The 25,089-nt window shown below is 42.6% G+C and overlaps 1 protein-coding gene across 3 annotated transcripts in view; it reads right to left on the bottom strand.

Moving 5' to 3' along the window:
* LOC144088075 (RNA binding protein fox-1 homolog 3-like) overlaps positions 1-25,089 on the bottom strand; it is a 256,298-nt gene that overhangs the window by 60,977 nt on the left and 170,232 nt on the right. Inside the window, exon 1 of one of the 3 annotated variants that reach the window (XM_077618294.1) lies at positions 5,101-5,502. The exons of the other annotated variants lie outside the window; for them this stretch is intronic. Within the exon in view, the coding sequence (XP_077474420.1) occupies positions 5,101-5,226 (126 nt within the window). The 5' untranslated portion in view covers positions 5,227-5,502. Of the gene's footprint in view, positions 1-5,100; positions 5,503-25,089 lie in introns of those variants that run through there. 3 annotated transcript variants of the gene reach the window in all.

The raw sequence follows: 25,089 nt of genomic DNA, 5'->3' as shown, positions 1-25,089 counted from the left end.
ACCAAGTAAAGCGGGCCTCCATTTTTTTGTCTTTTGTTTTGATATCCCTGCACACAGCCATGCTCACACATATAAATGTGTTTGTGGCATTGTCGTGCACTGGCAACAAATGTAATTCTGTTCAATTTGTAAAGGTCTAGTGGGGTAAGACGGTGGTGGCGGCGGCGGCAGAGGTGGCGGGTAGGGTAGCCTTCAGGGGGGAGAAAAAAAAAAAGGAACTCCACTCACTCGCTCACACACCAAATGAAATTTCCAAATCCAAACGACTGAGCTGTGATTTACAATCCTCCCTCCGGGGCGGCGACAAGCGAGAAAACATTTCAATCAGGCACGCCGCTGTCGCAGCTGTGGCCATCGTGAATCAGCTGTTTAAGAGGAGTCAACGTGGTCAAATTTAGTCTGGAAACGCCGGAGTAATATTTTCATATCAAGGTAGACCCATTTTTTAAGCTGTGTGCTTTTATCAGCGACGCAAGCATATGAATAAGTGATATGATGTTGACTGCATTTGGCATTTATCACGATGACATGCAAGAGTTAGAATAATTCACTCAATGACGTTGTCGGGGATGGACTTCCGATCCATGTGATCACTGCAAACCCTTCCACTCCGAATGGATCGAACGTTTAACGCCATCAAAAGCAGCCAATTTGTTAAATTACTGAGTATAATATTAAAGCAGTTAGAACGGTGGGAAGGTTGTTGATGTGTTTCGTTGTTTCTGTGCTTTAAGTGGTAATAATTTATAGTCATGGTGTGTTCGTTGCAGAGATGTGTGTTCGTATTTAGAGCAATTTTACTTTTTTCCATTATCGTCAATGCCAGAAAGTTAAAAATGATGATAGGACAATGTAAAAAAAAAAAATGACCCGCAGTCATGCTTGAAGCTAATGTTATTAGCCACCTAGGCGTGCTTTCACAGTAAGTTTCTAGAGCTCAATTAAAAAAAATCTATCTAATTGTAATGCAAAAGGACATTTGCCGCAGCTCGCTAAAGTGATGTTCCCGCACCACTGTATAGCTATTTTCAGAGGCGAGACTCGAGTGCGAGGAGGTGCGAATTGGGGTGGGGGTGCGCTTTTATTTGACACAAGGGCCTTTTGTTCAAAAAGTAAAGTGTGCCACGTCTCGGCCGAGAATTGGACTCTCCGACGGTAGATTGAAACAGAATCAACTGCAATGCGTTAACCCTTCTCCCCAGGGGGTCTGACGGGCGACGACGGTGGGGGGGAACCGAGGCTCGGGCTCATTCCTCAAACTCATCTCCAGCGCTAACGAGAGCCCGCGTAGTGACAAAAACCCATTAGGCCACCCCCGGACGCCGTCGCCATTTACAGCTGTCAATAGCGCGCCAGGGCCCGCAGTAATTACCCCCAGGAAAGAAGAGACGCCGCGCTTAGCGTCGACGTGTCCTCGCGAGACCGCCGACTCTGACTCCTTCGCGTTTCGAAGTCGCTTTGGTTCTCCAGAGGGGGATGAAGGGGGTGAGGGTGGGGGGGATCAAGGCCTGAAGTGAGGCGAGGAAAAGGGGGGATTGTGTCAAGAGTATTCTTTGCATTCCGCTTCGCCTTGAACCATCAGAACGGGAGAAAAAAGGGGAACTCTGGAGCGTTGGATGCAGGGATGAAAATACCCCAATGGAATAATGGCAGAAAATTCCTTTATTTCAAACCGGATGACAGACAAATCCCCCCAAATCAATAGAAGCCAGGATACAAAGAGCAAACGGACCATTTGCAAGGTTGACAAGGGGAGTTACCGACAACCAATAATGTCGTCTAGCTTCATGCTCATTACGTATACTATATTCAAAACAGTTCACATCCTTGACTGGGGCGAGATGATGTTATATTTCCGCGTTCCGGTTGAAGGCATCGTATTTTTGACACGACTGTTAAAGATTAAGGATATTACGCCTGACACACTTATGTCTAACACCTACAGATGGAACTGGTTAATTCCCGCGATATTAGAAGGATAATCAAATTTCCGTCCCATGGTTTGTTACATCACTTAATGTTCTTCGGGATGCATTATCGATTCCTGCCAATAGTGGTTAAGGACTTCACGGATTACAGATTTTCAGAATACGGTGGATAGACGTCTTCAATTTGCCTAAAATGATTTCATGTTTCTTTAATTTCTTTAGTGCTATTGATGACAAAGTCATACAAAGGGATTGTATTTCTATCAGGTGGGGGCACGTTGCAGAACCCACAAATGACAGCAGATATAACGGATTACAATGCAGGGGGCAAACATAACAAACGTGCTCGAAGGATTTAGTGATCCCCCACTGCCCGCCGAGAGATAATAGAGTTGGCTTTACGATTGTCGCCATATGCAGGCCCTTTAGCCGTTAAACAGCAAATGTCGTCCTTTTACGAGCACGCAGACCAACCCGACGCTGCAGAAAAAAAAAGCCTGCGAGACAATATCGCCACCACTACGCACACATAAACACAAGGGACTTCTATGGCCGTAATCCCCATTCCTTGTCAAAAATTTCCGCACATAACCCAGCAAGGCGTTGAATTACTGTAATTGACAAGGTTTTTTGTGTTTTGTTTCCTTCACATAGATTTTTCTGGAAATATCTTTGACACGTACCAAACCTTTGATTTCGTGTCGATACCTTTAAGGCAGAACAACGACTGGCTGTGCAACATGCAACTGATTTCAAGCTTCCATTTCACATTGCGACCATTCACACAAAAACTAAGACAAGGCAAAAGTCAAGGCTGCTTTGCCTAGCAATGTGAAAGAATTTTATATCGGAGGGTATTAGACGCCTATTTAGTTATGGCACCTTCATTTTGTGCGGTGCCTTTCACGTAGGAAAGAACATCAAAGATGATGTGATGTAGACTAATAGCAATAATAAGGCAAATGATAAGCAAGTTTACACAAGGCGTCATTTGGAATGCAAACAAAGTGCGACGCAGTCTAGCGAGATAATGACACCGCCCCCCTTCCTACTGTACATTCTCTACGGATTCACGCCGTCGCAACGAGCGAGGGGGATGGAAGGAAGGCAGGATGGAGGGAGGGAGGAAACGAGGGGAGGTGGAGTGGGGCGGTCGCACAGCAGACGGCATCCCAGGAATGAAAAGCGCCGAGCGTGGGGAGCGGTCGGGGAACGCTGCGTGTGACTCACAGGGACGTTTCCCGTTTTGCGGCACAGTGAGGAGTCTCCGCCAGAAAAAAAATAACAACAACGTGATGCTGCCAAAGAAGATGACTCACAGGAAGTTTAAGCTTCTTGCCTTCTAAAAGACAAAATAAAAAAAAAACATTTAGGATGAGGATGTCAAAGAATTGGTTTGTATATTCACTATTATAAAGAATTTATCAGTATAGAAAACAAAAGGGTGCAAAATGATGGTTCAAAATGACCAAACAACAGTATGTAGTCACCAACAAAGCAGATCTAACAAACCTCTTGTTATGCCACATATAATAATAAATAAATAGAAAAATTTGGCATGGAATAAGGGAAAATTCAAATGAGGACGATGCCACATCAAGCCAGGAAATTGAACCGATAAAATTCCTTTTTACTCCACTTTTTCAAATCTCTGTTATGCTTAACGAAAAGATAGGAAATAAAAATGCACACGAACTACAGGAGGGGAAAAAAGTCACCGAACTAAAAGACGAGATTGAATAAAAATAACAGAATTGGGGCATTGACAGAGGATGTGGATTCCAAAAAGATGAATAAGCAATGAAAAGGGCAGAGAAATGAAACACACAATACGCCTTGATATGCCCCTATTAGCCGAAGCAACACGGATGATGAAAAAACAATGCTACAGTAGCAACGCAAAAACTGTCAACCAATCAAAGACACAGAGTCCCATGTTAGGCCACCTGGTTACACAAAACCAAAATATTCAGAGAGAAGTTAGGAACAACAGCGGGGGAGGATTCTGCTATGGTTACACAAAACAAACAAAGGAAAAAGATTAGACACGGTAACCGAAAATCAAAACAAGAGGGAAAATGCTCGCGTCTCTATGAGGCGATGCATCAAACGCAACGACTAACTTCTTTTTATGCCACCTTTGAGAATCTCCAGGTTCTGCAAAATGAGAACAAATTAAAAACGCTAAGGTAGTGGAAAAAAAAGAAGAATTCCAAATGAGGGAATAGCAATGCTTGGTGCCAGCAAACAAAAAACCAACCAAACTCCTCGTTATGCCACCATGGGGAATCTCCATGCAATCTAAAAGAATAGGTGGGAAATTAGAAGGCATGAAAAGACGTATGTGCAACACACAAGGCAATGAACCCGCTGTTATGCCACCTTAGGGGTTTTTGCAGTACAATAGGAACAGGTTCAAACATGCAAGATGCACAAAACTACAAAATTTGAAGCAGCACCTAACTTCTTGGTATGCCACCTTGTGGAAAATGAGGTCCAACCACTGTGGTTATACAAATGGGGGTGGGATGACCAAGCAGTAATGTACAATAAACTAGTATACACCCCCGTTGTGCCCCCTCGTGTGCAAAACAAAGAGTATGTGGGAAATTTACACAAAAAAACCCATCTCACAACTCTTTGTTGCGACACTTTAGGCAATCTATTTCACACAAACCTAATAGTAAGCAGAAAATTAAGTGTGAATGATAGTGAGAGTGAAAATCCAACCTATCGTCTACATTAAGCGCCAAACTCCTTGTAATGCCACCTTTTGGCAATTAGCCTGGGAATTAAGACTCCCATAAGAGATGCCACTCAAACGTAGGTAATTTTTTGGTCTGTTTGCAAAGTCCTACCGCGAGAAAACATTTTTTTTTTTTTGCATTGTGAGAGTCATTTTGTCGTGGCGACACCGAAGAGACCAGGCGAGAGCCGAGAGAGTTTTATCACCGTTGCGGTAGCCACTTGTAATTTAGCACACGGGATGGACTTGGAGGAGGCGGGTCACGGGAGGTAACTTGCAGCTGGAAAAAAAATGCCCACCTCACTCTGGACAAGTTGTGCAAAAGTCGAGATGACTTTAGTGATGGATGAGTAGTAACGAGACCCCCACACCCCGTCCCAGGATGTAATACAGAAAGGGTCGGAGAAGGTGGTTGGGGGGTCTTACCTCGGGCAGGTAGAGGAAAGCGGGAGGACACTGTAGCGAGTGCGGTAGCATCCCCGAGCCAGAGAGCAGCAGGCAGCCGGAGTTGGCCATGGAGCTCAGCGTGGGGTAACGGGACGCTTTGCGCATTTACACGGGGGGATCCTCGGGCTGTGGATCTGGCTGGATGTCCTCAGATCGTACGGTCTTCGGCTTTGTCACTTTCCCTTCCCTGGCTGTGGCGCGTGCACCGGAGCGGGACGACAACGTGGGCTGCGTTCCGCCTTGATCGCGATCTCTGCCTTGCCCTTTCTCAGCGTGTTTCTGGAGCTGGCTTTCTCGCTCTAGTCCTCGCCACCACTCTGTTTACTTTGAGCGGCATAAAAGGCAACAAAAGCGTCGAGACACAGAAGGGGAGGTTCCGGCGAGGAGGAGGGATTGCCGTGCCGACAGGGGGTTGGCCCGTTTTGGGGTGGGGGGGTTGGTGGGGGTTGTCTTACTGATGAAGTCCCCGGTGGATTCCGACATCAAACGGTCCGGGAATGGGGATGACATTAGAACAGCTGATCCGAGGCATTAGCAGCTCGCGGGACGCCGCACGCTGCTTTTTAATTGCGGCCCCCGCTCCCCCCCGAAAACCCTCCCCCAAAATACACGCCTCTCGGCGGATGCTCCGGCGCTCAAGGACAGGCTGCCGCGGCGTGGAACACATGTAGCAAAATGTAAGCGTTACGCCACAGCTGCCCTCATGGACGATCTTTTAATGCTTTAGAGTTTAGACGCATGCACAAATGGTTTAAAAGCAGAGAATATTTTTAATAGGCGGATAACATTATTATTATTTTTAAATATGGCTAAATGTGGAATTTTCTTACAAATAGTTATTCCGTAAGTAGAAATGCAATATAGGTATTTTCTGGCTTTTTTTGCCTGTTAGTGGAATAAGTGGCAATATTCAGCAATTTTCTTACACATATTCTTAATTTTTCTAAAAAATCATTGAAGCAGATCAAAATGGATAAAAAAATGTAAGAAACCAGAGCCAGTTTTACAGTTGACTTATCCATTATAGTACAAAAATAAAGTTTGGTCTGAAGAGGACATAATGCATATTTTCAGGATGTTCGATTTTTATAAATTATGTATTGAAATAGCTTTCCTCATACAGCATGATGAAATTTGGTAGATAAAAATATCACCAGGAGACATGCAAAAAATCTCAAAAAAGTCTCCCACTTAGGTCCAATTTGACCATTTTAAGGACTTATTTGTCTCAACTTTCAAGAGACTAGAACGATGATGCCAATTAGGCTTTTTGTCGAGTCAATGATGATGACAAAGCCTATGTCCGATTATTATTATTATTAAAACATACAGAACATCGTCTACTTGGGTCTGAAAGGGCGAGTTCATCCTCAATCAGTCAATTTTCAGTTTCTTTCAAATTTCCAAAATACAAGCCCAAAATAGTTCCCCTCGGCATGATGAAATTTGGCCAACATACTTTATTTATCATAACAAGGTGCTCAAAAATATCTCCAAAAGCTTTGCCTAGAAACATCCCCTACCCCTCGTGAGTGAGTTAAGAAAGTGTATTCTGTTTGAAATTCCCTTCAAACACTGAGTGAGAGAGCCCAGTGAAATTAAGAGCATTGGCATTAAAACACATCACAATGGTGGACTCTCCCTTCAATGACAGTTGGTTGACTAAATGTGCTCATCAGTGAACATCCAGCGTCCACATGAAGCGGTTGCAGGGACAAAACCAAAATTCCGCCCGCGCTCGTGCTCGTGCTGAGCAGAGCGCGCGGCACCGCCAAAACCCGCTGGCGCCTTCCTTTGAGTGTGTCTCTTTCCTCATTCATTCCGTTTGATAGCGCTTTAAAGGCGGCGCGCAGACAAAGAGAATGTACAAAGAGACGAGCTTACATCACACTTTTATGACCCCCAACATTGCAAGCCGATGAAAACTTGGACTTGATTACGTCCACGGCTCGCTGACCATCGCTTGGGAGAGCCAAGATCAAGACTGGGACAAATGAAAGACGAAACCAGAGCAAATTTTAAGAGCAATCAATGGGATCCAAAACAGGCTGAAAAAAATGTAAAAAGCTTGCCATATTTTTGGAAATAGAAGTCGCACTAGCCAAAAAATGCACAATTAAGGTGAAATAAATAAATATTGCACTAGAGCAAGGATGTCAGACTCGGTTGGTTCGCGGGCCACATTAACGTCAACTTGATTTTATGTGGACTGGACCATTTTAGATATAATATTTAGATTTATTTAAATAAATGGATTGAAAGAACTGGATTAAAATCCCTAAATATTCAGTTTTTATAGATCTAAAACAATGTTTATTTTAGCTTTTTTAAATATATTTTAGATTTTACAAAAGGATTTTTGAACTATAAACACAGAAAAATTGATTAAAAAATTACAATTATTGATTTAAAAGGGGGAAAATCAGGAAATGTAATATACATCTATACTCTTTATTTTAATTTGATCCTAAAAGAGAAAGTTGGCACTCATTATTTACTTTCCCGGGCCACACAAAATGATGCGTCGGACCAGATTTGGCCCCCGGGCCGCCACTTTGACACATATGCACTAGAGTATTCGCTGTGGGGACCCTTCAGACGAAAGTCCACCCAACGCCAATGTTAAAATGATCAATAAAGGCCTAGAGCAACCTCTTCCGTCATAGTGTAAAACAATAACTCGTGAAATGATGTAATAATGTGTTCAGAATTTAACGTACAAGTCGCGCCCGGAAAATACGGTACTTGCCTCGTCTTTCTTTGGGGTCGGAATTATAATTGACTGCCTCCCATTGATAGCGATAAGAGTTTGTTCCATCCACAGATCCAATTCCACAAAAAAAAAACGCTGTTAGACAGCTCTACAAAAAGTACATTAACAATAAAGTCTTATGGAACATACATGAAGACCTTCACTCTCATTTTGTTCATTCTTTGAAAATACAACCCTCAAAGCAAGTTCCACTTGTCATCATAAAATTCCGTACCATCAACAGAAGCACTAAAAGAATTGTGAAACCAAGCCAATGAACAACCCATGACAAACATGCAAGTGGCTGGCAGGCACCATAACCACGCCGACGCCTTTCGTGTGCCATAAACGTGAGATCGATGCATCGTAAAACGTAGCCGGCAGTAAATGTGGCACGGGAGTGTGTACTCGGGCCATACCGGGTCTTTTGAGAGCCTCCACGCAACACCATAATAGTGTTTCTACTGACTTGGAGAACTGTTATTATGCGTTACGATCCAAATACAACGGTAGTTACGAGTTTTCAAATGACCAGCTATCACCTGCTTAAGAAATCCTGGCGTGGGGAATTGAAAGGACTCCTCAATGCAATTTTTACACAACAGTGCAAGGAAGAAAGTCAAAAACTAAGATTGCCTCTACTTTGGCAGCCATCTTGCGGCCTACCCTGCCTCTACCGTCTCGCCACCTCGGCGGCTTTTCGCGCGTCTCATCGACGTAGTTAATAATTCAAATGAGCACAGCGAGATCGCACGCTTCAAAGAGGGCTGCCGGCGTGTTCGCCACGCTGCCATTTTTTTTCTCTTTTTGTCATGTGAAATCAAAGCCCTCACATGCACACACGCTGGGTCGTCGCCAATTAAAAAAAAACATCAACGACCGTCGGGCATATCGGCACAACAAGTCCTGGCAGGGATCGCCATGGCAACGTTGTGGCGATTGGTGTCCGATGCCAATGTAGATTGCGTTATGACGACGTGTACACAAACTGGTGCGTTGACTGGAATTGACGGTAATAGCTGTCCGATCTATTTTGCAAATTAGTGCAATATTAGACGAATAATATCACAACTTTGTGATCTTTCTTTTTAACATCGTGTGTTGCGATTAGCGTTGCCATGATGAATCAAACAACTTGATTAAATAAATATATAACTATTAATAACTCATTGTTGAGCTAAAATGTGTTCAAGTCCTTTTGTTGAGCTTTTTGATAATAAATATTTCTTCATTTATTTTTCAAGAAAACTTACTTTAACTATTTTTATTTATGTCAAAGAAATAAAAGTGTATAAACAAATACTCAGATTAGTATATTCGTTGATGAAATCAGATTATCTTTGAATTCGACGTTTACAAACATCTGCTTTTGATTTTTAAACTAGTTCAACTTTTCTCCCTGCATAATTTTAGCTTCTAATGTATATTCCATCTGAAATGTAAAAAACTGCGTGGTTAAACAATGAATAACGTGTTTTATGTATGAACCAATTACTCGCTAAAAAAAAAAAGATTATCAAAAAAAGCCCATGTGATAGTCCTAATAACGACACCCCTTTTTCTATCTTTAAATTAAATTTTGAACAATAATCTAAGTGACCCTGACGATTGGTGGCATATCCGCGTAAACGATCAATAGAGTTCCAATCTTGGCTTGCCACAATTCTCTAATTGTTCCATTTTGAAACAATGGACAAAAGATCAGAGTGGAAAAAAAAACATGCACAATACATTCACATCCTAATTAATACGACGGCCTTGCGTTCAATGTCTTAAGACCACTACTGCGTATAGAAGTTGCAGAATCCATACCGTGCAATTTATTTTTAATAACGACCTGATTGTATGGATTGTTCCGAAGAGACTTCTGGCCTAAATATTATTAAAAATAATAACCAGGCATGGCTGAACACAACAACGAAAAAAAAACAACTTCAGCAGTTTATTTATTTTTTTGCTTTGTTTTGTTTTTTATGCCTCTCTAAAGCATTGAAGTTAGTAGTTAGGCTCATTTAATTTTCTAGTTTCTTATTGACTTATCCGTATATGTTACAAGATGCAATAAGATACACTCATGGCCCACTTAATTAGGTCTGCAATATAATGAGATCCAATGCAAGATGCAATCAAACCTCCTGCTTTTAAAAACACAATATTAGTGCTATCATTTTATTCTTGTAGTCTGTTATTGCGATTGTAGTTTGTGCTTTACAATTTCACTTTGTCATACTGAGAACTGCCTTCTACTGCAGACGATTTTCTTTCTTTTTTAACAAAAATAATAATAATACATTTTTTTACCAGTCATCTCCAGCTACTTGGACATGCAGAGTGGTAAATTTTATGTTAAATTTAAGAGAAAATCTTGTTTTTAATCATTGTTTTTATCATATCTTAGGTATATGTATGGTAAGTAATCAGAGTATGTATTGTGGACGTTTGAAAAATGTCTATTTTGGGGTGTCAGTGATTATTCACTGCCAATCCTCCCTCTCAAAACGGATTGGACTTCTATCGCCCTCACTTAAGTGAATGCCCTCGTGTTAATTTTATTTTAAAGAAAAACTCTGTAGGCATGAGTTTGACCATGGTTTAAAGATGGATCTTTCCTGCACTTAGGCGTCATGTCGTCGATAGATAATTTCAGTTATTATGTAAATTAGCCAACGCCAAAATCAGTCAAATTAAGAAGGCCTCGCTTACAGACACGTTTCCAGAATTAGCCAGCTAATTAAAGATTTACTTGCTTGTTTAATTTCACACTGGATGGTTTGGCAGGCACTCCAGACAGACAATGATTTGTATACAAGACATTCATAAGTCAATTTCCCATAATATTCGCCTTTGTGTGACGCTTTTTCAATACGCCGTCTGTTAGATGATAAAATATCTACTGAGTTCCAAAGGAGGCACTTGATTTTTTTTTTACAAAGTTTCCCACGAAATCCCAAGACGTTAAAGTAGAAGAAGACAACGGCGGGCTGACTGAGGAGAGGGGTTCCAATCGTCTCCACCTCCCCCCCAGTCTGACAAGCTTGCTCATTATCTGGCATTTCGGCAGTGCCAAGCGGGGCCACGAGGATGCCCAGGGGGTGCGGTGGGGGTGCGTTTGAAAAGGGGAGGTTACGTTCCCTTTAAAGGTCCACTGATGAGGTGTCATGGCGGCCCACTAATTAAAGCTTGTGTCGTATTTCTTACAGATAACTAAGCTACACATGCGAAGGAACCGAAGTGGGTGGGTCAGCCTTTTTACATGTAGCTTGACATGTTGCGAGATGGGGGCCTGCGACCCTGAGGAGGAAGTGAGGCACCAGGGATGTTTGCCTCAATGAATAATAATTAAGGCTCTCCTTCATGATTTCTTCACTTTGAGATCACCCGGGGAATTGGGAGGCCGCGAAATGGGAGGAGGTGGGTACCATCATGAAAGCACAAAAGAAAGCAAACCACAGACATATTTGGATTTGAAATTCAACCATATCACTCGGAAAGCGAGTTGGGAAAATCACTAATTACGCGATTCTTTGTAATTCAACGCCAAATTTGCCGATTTTTCAGAGCCTGTCACGATTCGATTTAAGAAGTTTAGTTTGAAATATTGGATTGGATTGGATTGGATTGGATAACTTTATTCATCCCATATTCGGGAAATTTCATTGTGACAGTAGCAAGAAAAGGCATAGTTATAAGTTAGACAGTACAGTCGCAAAGGCCGCAGAACAACAAAGCAAAAGCACAAAGTACAAAGCAAATCAAAGTAAATGGGATCATTAAGGATCACCAAATCAAATCATTAAGACAGAAAAGCAGCAAAAACACAAAATGAGCAAGAGTGGACGGAGCTACCGCCACCGGCTGCCACTTGAACGGCGCCATTTTGGTTGCGGTAGCAAAAACGGATACAGACTTAAAAGACGTAAAGTTGGACAAAAACTGGAACCACACACAGGAAGTCTTCCACAAGATGGGGAACTTCTGCAGACTGTGACTGGGGTAGAGAATATGCAGAGTGTGCTCATTAAACTCAATCAGTTGCATTTCAAGCCAGGTTTGTCGACTGCAAGGGGGAGCAGCGAATGTCTATTGTCGTCAATGGCATTGAATTGTGAGCCTGTAGGACGTCTATTGCGGTCACTGAGTTACTGCGCTTATTGTTGTGTCCAGAGTGTTTGCTGTTGTGCTTGAAAGTTGACATTTTGAACGATGTGTACACAAAATGGCGGCTGCATGCTACATTCATCTGCTTTCACCAACAGGAGCCGGCGAGCTCCGGTATCGACTGTGCCATTGATTAAAAAATGTTGATTAAATGGACAGTAGCGGCAGGAAGTGCAAGTGCTCGCCGGGATCCATTCCTCAATTGCACGGCGTTAGCGCCAGCCGAGCCTCTCTCTCGCACTCTTGGTATGTGTCAGTGTCTCTCGCCCCTCCGGTAATGGCTTTGGAAACAGAGCGTAGCTTTTATGTGGCGTCATTCATCCTCATATGTTTGGTCCCGCCCCCGTCCCGCAATGGCGGCTCCCTTTTATGGGCGACTAATGCGCCCGCTGCTGGGATCAGCAGCTCGGTCGCAGCCATCGCTCAAACCCACCAACGTATCAGGACGTTTTCAAACACTCGCCGCTGACGCTCGTACATCAACGTGCCGCTGAGCTAAGCTAGTGCCTTCTTGCCGTTGGCTTGAACCAGAAGGAGCTTTGTGATGATAGCTCAAAGTGGTTAGCAGTTTAGCAAAGGACCAGAATCATCCAATTGTGGATTTTCTGGAACCCTTAATTTGCCTCTTCGATGATTGAAGGCCATAATGCCAATGATAACGAAACGGCAAATTGAAGACAATGGTAAAAACGTGCAAAAATGCTGAAACATTGTGGCACTAATGAACAACTTTTGGATTGCTCCTTCAAGACAAACGGGTTGTGATTTATCACGGTGCGTTTGCATTTTCAGTGGCCTTGAGAAGACTAGTTGGTGGGCTAAGGGCGATTTGAGTCTCTGTTACGGTAAATTGAAACGGAGACAATTTGGCAGGTCTAAAATGATAGAGGACTAATTCTGCCTGCGACCTTGGAGACGTCTCCACCAGGTTTGCACGACATCCGGAGATTGTGGAGATGTCGGCGAGAAACCTACGTGACAACCCTTCACCGACTACACCGCGCAATTGAGCCGCCGTTGGCCTGGTTTAATAATCACCGCTGAGACGTCACATTGACTTCCAGGAAAACTGATTTTCATGAGATGATCATGACATGCTGATGAGCTGGTGAGACTGCAAGTTGTCAATCCAGCACAGGTTCCTTCTACCTGACGAGGGCCAACGGTGCCTCCGCTCTGGTCAGAGCCATAACGTTCCGGCAGCTGACAGACCATTCCGGTTAACGAGCACATGTCATGCTTGTTCTTTATGGCCAAACTGCCCCACAATTCAAATCTATTGGCAGCAATCACCCGTCCGTTCTAGCTGCTGTGTGCATTTTACATTTGGGTGACATTCTAGTAAAAAAAAGAAAAGAAAAAAAACTTTAATCATGATGGCTGCAGCACACGCCGCAAGGAAAGTCTGCCGCCCCTGATGGTCGCTGCTGACATAAAGTATATTCCATTTGGGAGCAGATTGGTCTTGGCCAGTAATGTTCCCTCGCAGCGGACCCTGTGTTCCACTATTACTCCAAATAGTAGACGGGTGGAGAAAAGGGGCACCGTAGATCCTTCAACTCGTACCCACGTGGCGGGGCCGTCCCTTGAGGGGTCGCGAGTTCAAGCTGCGGACGTTAGGTGAGGAACGGAATGTCGATTACGGGTGAGGCGGGCAGACAGGTGTCAGACCGTGAGCGAGCTAAGGTGATGGCGGAGTTGCGCCAACAAGACTCTTGGGAGTCGGCCAAAGTGCAGTTGAGAACGTGAGAGGATGGACCACGGTCTCAGGAGGGAAACGTTTAGCGCCAAGACAAGACAAATAAGAGCCACCAAGCGACATGCATCCAAACATATCCCATACAAGATAGTAGAGCTGCAAATACAGTACTGACTAGATGAAGTTGTGTAGCTACAAATAATGGAACAATAAAAATCATAGGAAGAAATTGGCCTAAATGCATTCATTTGCAACGGTCAGACACTTGGAAACTTTCTCCTTTAAATTATTATTCATCAGATGATACTTGTTTAATTTACAAGATATAAATACACTCAATGGTTGAACTGGTTTTAGTCATCACGGAAAAAGTGGACGATTTTCAAGAGCCACTCAGAGGAAAGTGTCTTGTTACTCCACTTTCCTCAACATAAAGTTTGTCAGCACCGGTGGCTTGTGCTGGCATTAGCTAAGATATGACCCCTTACCCTGGTGGCGCACCCGCCACGGCAAGTAACAGCCACCTCGCACTACCACTTTCCATTCCACGCGCCATCAAACCGTCGCCCGCGGGTGCACCACTATGGCGATACACGGACCACATTTTCCACGGAGATCTGCCCCCAGAACGACGACAACGGTGGCTTTGAGCGATTCCGCGCCAAAGGTGGGAGAAGAATTGTGCGAGTAATATCGCAGAGTGGGAGTCATGAATGGAAAATGATGCGCTCAATATTTTAGAGGACGTCTGCTTTTAACGCCGCTGTGTGCTTAAGGGAGGGTTGCGGATGTTGCACAAGTTCGGCAAAGACACACTTAGAGAAAGAACTGTGTCATGGCCTGGAATGTTACCACAAATTAGCCAACATGAATTAAAATTTTCTTGTACGTTATAATGAATATGTAATTGTATTTTGGGGAAGTGGAAGGGTAACCTGAATTGAAAATATTACACAATGGAATATAATTTAAGAAAATAAAATTGTAATTTGTATAACAATATATGTAGAAGAATATGCCAATAAATATAATTTCAGTATTTATATGACAAACAAGTGAGTATACTATGCCACAAAAATCGTAATGTAAAACTATTTCTCGCTTATATCAGTAATTGTACACAATTACCTATTATGTATCATTTTTAAGCATAGTATGTGTGTTATTTAAATGCACCATATGTAAAACTACATTACAGTAATTATGATTTGACAAATACATTGACTAAGCTTTGTTACATATTTGAACTTTACCCTTACCTATGTAAGTTTACACACCAAATGTGGAGTAATGTTCCATCACATATACTATACATTTAGGTACATAACATCACGGTAGTGAGTTATTTTCCATTAATAAGTGATAATAAAAATGTAAAACAATGCCACGTAAGGCCAGAGTTGATAACTAAATTTCGGCATGGCCCATTGCAACAAAGACTATTGGTCACGCTTGCGTGTTACTTCCTCCGACGTGGGGCCACCTTAATGCATAGGCTCAGAGCGAACCGTTAAAACGGCGGCGTGAAGGCTCATCTGTTGACTTCCTCATTAAAACCGAAACCCCGGCGAGCGCCGTCACCTTTCACAGAGACAGGTGAGGGGGATCGGGGTGCTTTATTCACCCGGAGCCAGCACCTTCGTCTACTTGACACAGGCCCATTACCGCCTCCTTAATTTGTTGCGGCAGCGTGACAAGTCGCAGTCAAAGAAGTGCTTACAAGAAGGAGTGAACAAAAGCTGCATTGCATTATGGGGGAGGAAGCAGAGGGGGGGTTATGCTATACAGCCATATTGGATCATCAGCACAGATCATCTGGAGGTGGGCTTTTGTTTCCCCCCCCATGTGATTGAAGGCCACTGGAGGAGGGAGCCTAATAAAAACTCTTGCGGTATGGTGTGTCAATCTAATGTGTGTACTAATAGTACTTTGGTATATTACAGTAAGTAAGGCCAAACCAAGATGAGTCAGTTGTGTGACTAAAACATTACGGTATTACAGTTTGCTATGTAATAAATGTATATTTCTGTACAGGAAATGATGCCACGCAACAAACCGAAAGAAAGTCAGTGTCTGCCATGTTATTATTATTTTTTGCTTCAACAACGAAGGCACATGAACAATACGCACTTCTAACTACCAACTAGCTTGTGGTTTGGATCATCTTACGTCATCTTGAATGTTTTTTTCCGGATAGAAATTAACACTAACCCTTTGCTGCCCCCTTATTTGTGGTAGCACTAAGATAGGTCACATTAAAAGAAGGAGGGGCCATGCTGGATCATCAGGACCTATCATGCGAAGGCGGACTATCACTCGCTCTTGCTTTCCACCCACACTTGATTGACAGCTATTGCGGGAGGGCGCAGAAAAAAGGACGGGTTGCGAGAGGGTTGTCTGCCCGTCCTTCCGTCATCAGCGACCGGAGGGCATTTCTCACAAATTTGACACCGCCGTCCAAGAGTAACGGCAAATGATTTGACGTGATTGCGGCGGACAGAAAAGGTTCGAGTCGCTCTGACCTCACGTCATTTCCGAGACAATTTCAGAGAAACCATCGGGTCCGCAGGAATTTGGTCATGTCCGTCACTCCGGTTCAAACCCAGAGCAACCGGAGCAAAACAATACCATTAACCCATTGGCTGAGATTGACTGTGATATCCATCCAATCCAACCAGGAGCGCTGCCAGTCTGATAAAGTTCAAAAGGTCTGAAGTTATAAGTAGGGTGTAAATATGTTGAAAAATTATGAAATAATGTATCGTAATCTGGAAATGACTCTTATTACAACAAATATTCTCTGAATTATTTTGATGCCTTAGTGCAATTTAGTGGTTGTTTCATATGACATATTGGCTTTGTGTTCCTTCAAATATAGGAAAGAATAAACATTGGATAAAGGCATTAGATGGTAATTGTGCATGTAAAAGTGAAGTGTAAATCCAATTTAAAAAAGCTTTTTATGCGCCATGTCATGTTTTGTTAGCACATGATCTTAGCCCGTCAATAAAATTGAAACACAAAAGGAAGTTTCTCGGCATGAAGAGCATTACTTGCCATTAATAAATGGGCAAGTCAACACTGATATTATCAGAGCGAGTAAAAAAGTCGCTGTTGATTAGCTTACAACACAAGAAAATCACATTTATACCCCACTTAGGTTGCTGCCTGCTTGAATATGCGCAAAGAGAGAAAAGAAAGACTAGGTTTCTTCTTCTTTGTTTGATCAAAGCGGTGCCGCCGAAGCGAGTAAATGGCAGCGGGCGCGGTGAGCGTCGCCGTCAGAATGGCTGATAATGAGCACGGCGGACGTGCGGGCTGACTTGACGACAAACCTGACACTAAATCCGCTTGAGTAAACCCGCAGCGACTGATAAAGGAAAAAAAAGCTTGTGCTTCAAATTCCTTTGTTGTTTATTTCGGTGGCTCATCTCATTCAAAACAGACAGAAAGACTTATAGCTTTTAAAGTGATTGTCCATCAACAAATTGGGAAAGTAGGCAAGGTTGGGCGAGTGAAAATTCTGATATTTTTGGGCCGTTATGGGAACAAGAGATCTGGTCAAATATCACTGATCACAGACCAGATTTACATTGATTGCCGGTAAATAAAATGCTTGTCTGGGGTCAGGAAATTACAGTAGAGAACCCCAGAATTTCCTCTCCCCTAACGGGGAGGATTCCAGGGGGTTCTCAGGCCAGCTTGGAGAAAGCCTCCCTAGCGTGACCTGGATTGGCCCTGTGGCCTCTTTCCAGTGGGACGTGCCCGGACCACATCGCGAGGGAGGTGTCCATCCTAATCAGATGCACAAGCCACCTCATTTGGCGTCTCTCAATGCAGAGGAGGAGCAGCTCTATTCCGAGCCCCTTCCGGATGAACGAACGACTCATTCTATCTCTTTAGGACAGCCGGGTCACTCTGCGGGGGAATCTCATTTCAGCGGCTCATAGCCGGGATCTTGTTCTTTCGGTCATGTCTCACAGCTCGTGACTACGCTTGGGAGGGTGGGTACCAAGTCGCAACCCATCAGACGGAACACCAATCTGTTTGTTGATCTCACTCTCTCTTCTTCACACAATTGTTCGCTTAAGATACCTCAATTCCTTCACTTGGGTAGGGAACACATGCCTGGCAAGTAGAGGGTATTTCACTTTTTTCAGATCTAGGACCCCAACCGTTTCACACTCGGTTGCATATCGCTTCAGGGAGAGTTGCTGCATCATCCGCCAAAGCAGAGATCCAATACCGAGACCACCAAAGAGGACCTCCTCAATGCCTCGGATGTTCCTAAACAAATCAACCTGATCTGCTACTCTTGATCGAACTTCTCCAAGTCCACAAACACATGCAGACATGTTGGACAAACTCCAAAGAACATTTGCGATAAACAATTCAAATACAAACTCCTACTCAATAACGACTCAATAGATGTTTGCATTTAATCCTGAACCTTTGTTGTCCACACATGCAGGATTAGGAATTGGTGTGAGAGTTTGCAAATACTCAATCTTTACCGTTTTGAAGTGATTGTCTTTGATTCGCTACTGCATTTTTTGGGGAGAGGTGTCGATTGTTTGCCATCCTCAGGTGATCAAATGTTCCGATATTCCGAATCCTCCATGTCTGCACGTTGTTGCCCCCTGTCGTTCTTTAACGACGTCCGCCTCTCTGACAGCCTCATGAACATGCATGAGCACCACCAGATCGATACGGACGCTTTAATCCATCTACAGCTCCCACGCGTTCTTCCTGTGGCCTCCGCCGTCAGGGTCAGAGTTGGGCGTGAAAGCTCAACCGTCCTCTGGAGGGTCAGACTGGATGGTGACCACACCCACCCAGTGCCAACTGGAACACCAAATAAACATCGTCCTATGTTGAGGGACTAGTGGGCTAAAATATTTTGAGAAAATATCTGGGATTATCGGAATAAAATGGGAACTGTGCCTAACCTCATTTTAACAGTTTATTTCTTATTCTTATTTCTTATTCTTATCCAACTTTATAACGTCTTTTTGAGTCTGTATCCGTTTTTGCTACCGCAACCAAGATGGCGCCGTTCAAGTGGCAGCCGGTAGCTCCGTCCACTCTTGCTCGTTTTGTGTTTTTGCTGCTTTTCTGTCTTAATGATTTGATTTGGCGATTCTTAATGATCCCATTTACTTTGATTTGCTTTGTACTTTCCTGTATCTGCATTCTCACCCTCTTGATACTGTCACAATGAAATTTCCCGAATACGGGATGAATAAAGTTATCCAATGTTATGTCTTAGTCTTTGTGTTCCACATTCTGTTTTAAGAAATGCGCGAAATTTTTAACTTTTCGGCTGCCATTGATGAGGAAAGTTGAACCAGATTGGCTTAAAAATGTTCTTTTTTTAAAAAGTCATTCATCTTTCAATAACTACATACCTTATTTTCGGACAATAAGGGACAATTAAAATCATATTTTTTTCCCAAAAATGGAAAGTGCATATGCTGAATTTACAGTATTAATAGTAGTTGGAGCATACATGTATTATTATACTTCTTCAGTAAATTGCTAGGAAAACGAATTCATCTTGCATAAACAAATGAATTAAACAATAGTAAAAGATAAAAGAACAAGTGACAAAAGCATTGACGCACAAATATGGATGATAACCAGGTGTGCCTTTATATGAAAATAAACTAGTTCTTTGACAGCGTGCCTTATAATTCAAAGAAATCTGTTATTATAACTTAAAACACTAACTAATCAGGTTGGAAGTTGATCGGCAGATTTGCAGGATTTTAATGTTGCGTCAGATGTGCATTGCTGCACCAAAAGATTGGGATGAGTGCGCATTGGTTTTTTTTTTTGGAGCTAATAGTTTTCGTAATGTTCAAGCTCTTCGCGAATCGGCAGGGGTTGGACTGTAATCCTGCTTTTCTACCCGCGATCCTCTGCGGACTGTCAAGCGCGCCTCCATGTTGGTGCTGACGGTGAAGTGGAAATGTGCAAAAACAAGAAGAAGGCGGGAGAATGTCTAATGGCGGCAGCAGGAGAATTCCCAAGCAGCGCGTGAATTATTTAGCGTGCGTGGTGAGAGTGCAGAGCATGAATCCACGCGCTCGCCCAGCGCCAGTCAGACTGGATGAGAGGATTGGTCGCGCAAGAAACACTCAAAGTGTGTCAAAAGGGCGAGCCCTGCTTCGCTTCCTGATCGGGGTGAACTTTGCCCCGCTTTCAGAATGAAAAAGTTTTCCGACGTGGTTTTTGCAAGAAAAGCACTGTTGGAACGATAGCTTGTTTAATTTAGTTTTATTTTGATGGTTGTCACCACCAAATTTCAAACAAACGCATTACTGGAAATGTAAATTGTGTGATGTCACAATAAAGTCCATTTGGACAAGTTATGTAAACGGGCATTTGGTTTGATTTTACAGTATTTTGCCATCATGTATGCAATGTTTTGGGTTAATTTTGTGTCACTTAGTCATTTTAGAGTAGTTCCAGGTCACTCCCTGGAATGTTTGGGTCATTTCCTATCGATTTTGGGGCAATTTCCAGGTTATTTCCCGAGTGTTGGTTGATTTCTGCTAATTTTTGGCCATTTCCAGGTTACTTTTTGCTGGGTTTGGGGCATTTTAAGGTTCCTTGTTAGCTCATTATCTGCTAATTAATGGCACAGTTTTGACTGCAAGGGGCCAACGAACGAATATGACTGCTCTGCAGATAAAATATTGAGAAAGGTGAAATAGTGCGCACACTCATTAACAAAACTCACAAAATTCTATTTTTACAGCTAAATTAAGCATTCAATTGTGTATGAATGAGCTAAAAAGTCAGGCAGAACACCCCCGCGGACAGGATCAAACCTCCTAGTTATCATTATCATAGTCTTATTGTTTTGATCCGTAATAATATTAAGAGTAAGCATAATAGATGATTCTAGCCCCAGCTTGATAAAGCCTTTAACATTTGACAAACAACAAAGAGAAAGTCAATAAAAAGTCGCCGACTGACTCGTCAGTGTTGACAAATGTGTCGAAAAGACGTTACTGATATTAGAGCGTGAGTCACCACGTATAGACGAAGGGGTAGCGCGTACGCGGCGACGCATTGTAAAGAAGAAAACAGCATTTAAGTATTCCTGTACACAAGCTTGATCTCGTTAATCTCCAAATGGCTTGCAGTTATTAAAGCGCTAATTCAGCGGATTAAAGGATCCGTGAGAACACAATCCCTTTTTTCCTTCCTCTGCCGGACACGCTGAAGGTGGCGGAAATATTCATTAAGCACGTGTTGTGCGTACAGACACACAAAGACGCGGTCGCCCTCCAACTCGCCTCGGTGTCCCCCCGGCGTCCCGGGGCGACATCCGTTCACTTTGTACGGCGGCTCATTCCCCATTCACGGCAACACCTTGCGGGTAAGCAAACATGGGGAAAAAACACAACATTTCCATTTTTTGCCGTGGAGTAACAACGTTTGCCAGGTTTGGACCAGATTCCTGCTGTCTCTTTTTTAATCGAGCGTGTTTGTCTTTTCATTTCCAGCGTGTTGCGCGCGACGCACCCTGCATTTTCCATACAACATTAAACCCGCCGCTAATAACACTGGAGGCCGCGCAAACTGCTGATGGCGGAAGTTTGTCGGCGTGTCGTGCGCGCAATGAAAAGTTAAACGATGAAGTCTTCCATTCTTCATTTTTAATAACATCCGGTCGCATTTTAGGAGTTTTAAAGACGAACGAGCCATTAGGAATATGAAACTACGCTATGAGAAATGAGAGGTTGACATTGAGCGTGGTGGGCCATCCAAACTCAAAATAATCAAAGGAGCAAAAGTCAGGGAATGTCACAAAAATGCAACCCCCTGTAAATTGTGTTAACATAATGTACAGATTTATGGTAAGTGAGGTCACAGTATGATAGTGTCAAAACATGACATACTGTAATTTATGCAAATATATAGAATGCTCCTGTAAATGATCATGTGATAATTGATCATATGATGATGGAATTTAAACAAAACATAAATTATTTATATTATGCCACACTGAATTTAAGTGTATATATGTATATATGTGTGTATATATGTTTATGTGTATATATGTATATATGTGTATGTGTATATATGTGTATGTGTATATATATGTATATATGTGTGTGTATATTTGTGTATATGTGTATGTGTATATATATGTATATGTGTATATATATGTATATGTGTATGTGTATATATATGTATATGTGTATGTGTATATATATGTATATGTGTATGTGTATATATATATCTATATGTGTATGTGTATATATATGTATATGTGTATGTGTATATATATGTATATGTGTATGTGTATATATATGTATATGTGTATATATATATATATATGTATGTATATATATATACATATATATATGTATGTATATATACATATATATATGTGTATATATATATATACATACATACATATATATGTATGTGTATATATATATATATGTATATATAGAGAGAGATATAAATGCATATATATATATGCATGTATGTATGTATTTAGTAACTAATTTCACTGTTAAAAAAAGCTAAAAAAAAGCTACAATAATTTAATTTAATCAGTTCCAGAACAGTATGTCACATTACATGAAATGATTCTAGCGCAAACTTCGCTACAGACGTCACTTAGCAATATTAGTCGAAAATGTGACCAACGCGGAGGGGAAATTACAAAATAAATGAATTCATTGTGTCGCTAGTTTTAAAAACAATAAAGGAATAATGTCCATCTATATTGATTGCCTTTCCGTTCCTCGTGTTAGGCCAGAATGCTCCGGCGAGCGGGGAGGGGCGCCATGAAGCCATTTGAGCGCTGACAAGTGTCGCAGGATTACAATTTAATTCCTGATAGCTTCTCTGGTAACGCTTTAATTCACTACCTGCACCGCGTCGCTTCCATTCTAATCTCATTACCCCGTGATGCTGGATGCCGTCCTCTAATTGAGCAATACCTCGCATTCATTATTGTTCCCATTATTAAATTAATGAACTTAATGGACTCGGTTGGCAAATTGCAAAAGACCCCCAGCAACTACCTTTTTACAGATGAAGAAAGGGAAAAAAAATCAAGAGGAAGCACACGGCCAATTAAGACGACCGCTGTGACGCTTCATCAACTTCGCCGACTTTCTCGGAAAATATAATCACGAAAATCCAAGATGGAATATTCAACACAAAAACTCCATAAACAAGCTCAAGGGAATTGAAGTCATCACATTTTAGTGCCAATGACAACAATAGCCTGCCACTCCCGCTTTAAAAGGATTGAGCGTCTATTCACGCCAATGGTAATGAATGTGAAACTGTCGCAGGACACTAACTGGAAAATGTCACCATATTTTTCCAACATGAATATGTATGTGCTGCATCAGCAGATTTTTTGGGTACATAATAGGTAGCAGAGTCTGAGTTAGATGGGGTGTATCAATGCGGTATGTGTGGAGAGTGTTATTTCCTGTTTCAAGTCGAAGATGGGGGCATGGCAATGGGGCGCGCCATCTTGGTCGCCTGACTTCCAAAAGAAGCTAAAGGCTCCCATTTGAATGTGAAGTGAGCGCAGGCTGAATAATATATGACATAGATTTGGTGAAAGCAGATCTTTGGCGCTCGTAGATGAAAGCGCGGCATCTGCATAAGCGAGCCAGCGAGCGATCAATACGTCTCCCGGCTCAAATGGCCGGCCCTGATAAGGCTATTGAGTTTGCTTTTAATTAAAAAGCGCACGAGCGCGCACGCCGTCAAATAGCGGGAGCCCACTGACGACCGAGAGGACCGCGCCACGGTGCCGGGTTCTTTTTTTTTTTTTTTTTTTTTTTGCGGCGCTGTGGCAGAAAACGCCTGGCATCAATCAGCCTCGCGCCACATTTACTTTCTTGTTGGGAGGCTTCTGGCTCTTTTTTTTTTTTTTGCTTTGCGTATAAAACCTGTAATTACGCGTCGTTAATCAGCTATAAAACTATCAGAAGCACCCGAGCGAGTACATGAATATTTAATGGGCATCAATAAACAATGAGTTTGTTTTGCAAACTAACTTTCAACCTGACGTTTAGCCACCCTGCGTTTGACAGCAGTGGGAAAAGTGGGGGGCGGGGTTGGGGGGGTTGCGCGAGAAAAGTCGTCCCCTCGGGAGTCATCGCCTGAGAACGCGTTGAGGTAGCAGCGTCGAAACGGAAGATGAAAATGTCTTTGGTTTCTGCGAGTGGATGACAGAAGGCACGACTTAAAAACCCTACTTTGAATCCTTAAATTTAAATATAAAACCCTGCTTTAAACCCGACAACTCTCGGTTGAACCCAAGATTCAAAACCCTACCACTGGTTAAAATTTGAGACCCTGACACTCCTTTAAACTCGCATTTGAAACCCTAACCCAAGTTCCCATCCTTCCTTTCAACCTCTAGAGCTCAAGCTCTACGACTTGCGGTTTAAAAATGCTCACTATGATCAAAATTGAGTTTTTAATTCAGGATCAAATAAAGAAATGAGACATATCGGCAGTGGGAAGGTAGGGTGCCCCTCCGGGCCCCCTCCATCCCATCCCACAGGTCAATCAGAGGCAGCGTTGTACTCGTCGAGCGAGTGGCACGGGTTTGTTATTGGGGGCGCGGTGTTTGCTCTCATGCATGTTTCATTGGCAACCTGCCGCATGTTTGCCGGTGACCGGCGGGTCCGAGGGTCCGCTTGAAAGAGAAATATTCATTACAGGACCACTGAGGTCTGCTGTTAAATAATTCCCAGTGAAAAGGATATGGAATGTCACTCGCTTGTCATTTCATACTGAAATGGAAAAAAAGAAAGAAAGAGCAGAAAAAGATTGGGCTACCTTTAACTAGTTTGTTTCTTTTCATTGCTTTTGGCACACACAAAAAAAAACGCTTGATTCAATCTTCACATTTAGAAATGCTACCAATTCCTCCTAATTGACTGAAGCCTAGAACCATAGGTTTAACAATGCCGGCTTGAAACTCAAATCCTACTTGGAATTAAAAAGCCTAACGTGATACACTACAGCTGTCTCCAAAAGCTAAACAAGCAACTTGCCAGCCAGTCACTATACCGTTATCCTTGTATCCGCCACTATGTTTATAAATCAATTTACAATTCAATCCGTTAATTGTTCAGTCAAACGACCAGTCAATCTGGGAATCGGTCGGTATGCCCATCAGTCCTTTGGTCAGTCAATCATTCATTTTCCTCACTGTTTATCCACAAGGGTCGTGGTGGTTCTGAAGACTATCCCAGCCGACTCCGGGTGAAAGGCGAATTACACCCTAATCTGGTCACCGATCCGTCGTAGGGCGCACACAAAAATACAACCATTCACACTCACAAACACACTGCCA

Source organism: Stigmatopora argus, chromosome 14 (genome assembly GCF_051989625.1).
Source record: "Stigmatopora argus isolate UIUO_Sarg chromosome 14, RoL_Sarg_1.0, whole genome shotgun sequence".
Classification (NCBI taxonomy): domain Eukaryota; kingdom Metazoa; phylum Chordata; class Actinopteri; order Syngnathiformes; family Syngnathidae; genus Stigmatopora; species Stigmatopora argus.
The sequence above is the reverse complement of the archived record's forward strand: the minus strand, read 5'-3'. Positions and strand labels throughout refer to the sequence as shown.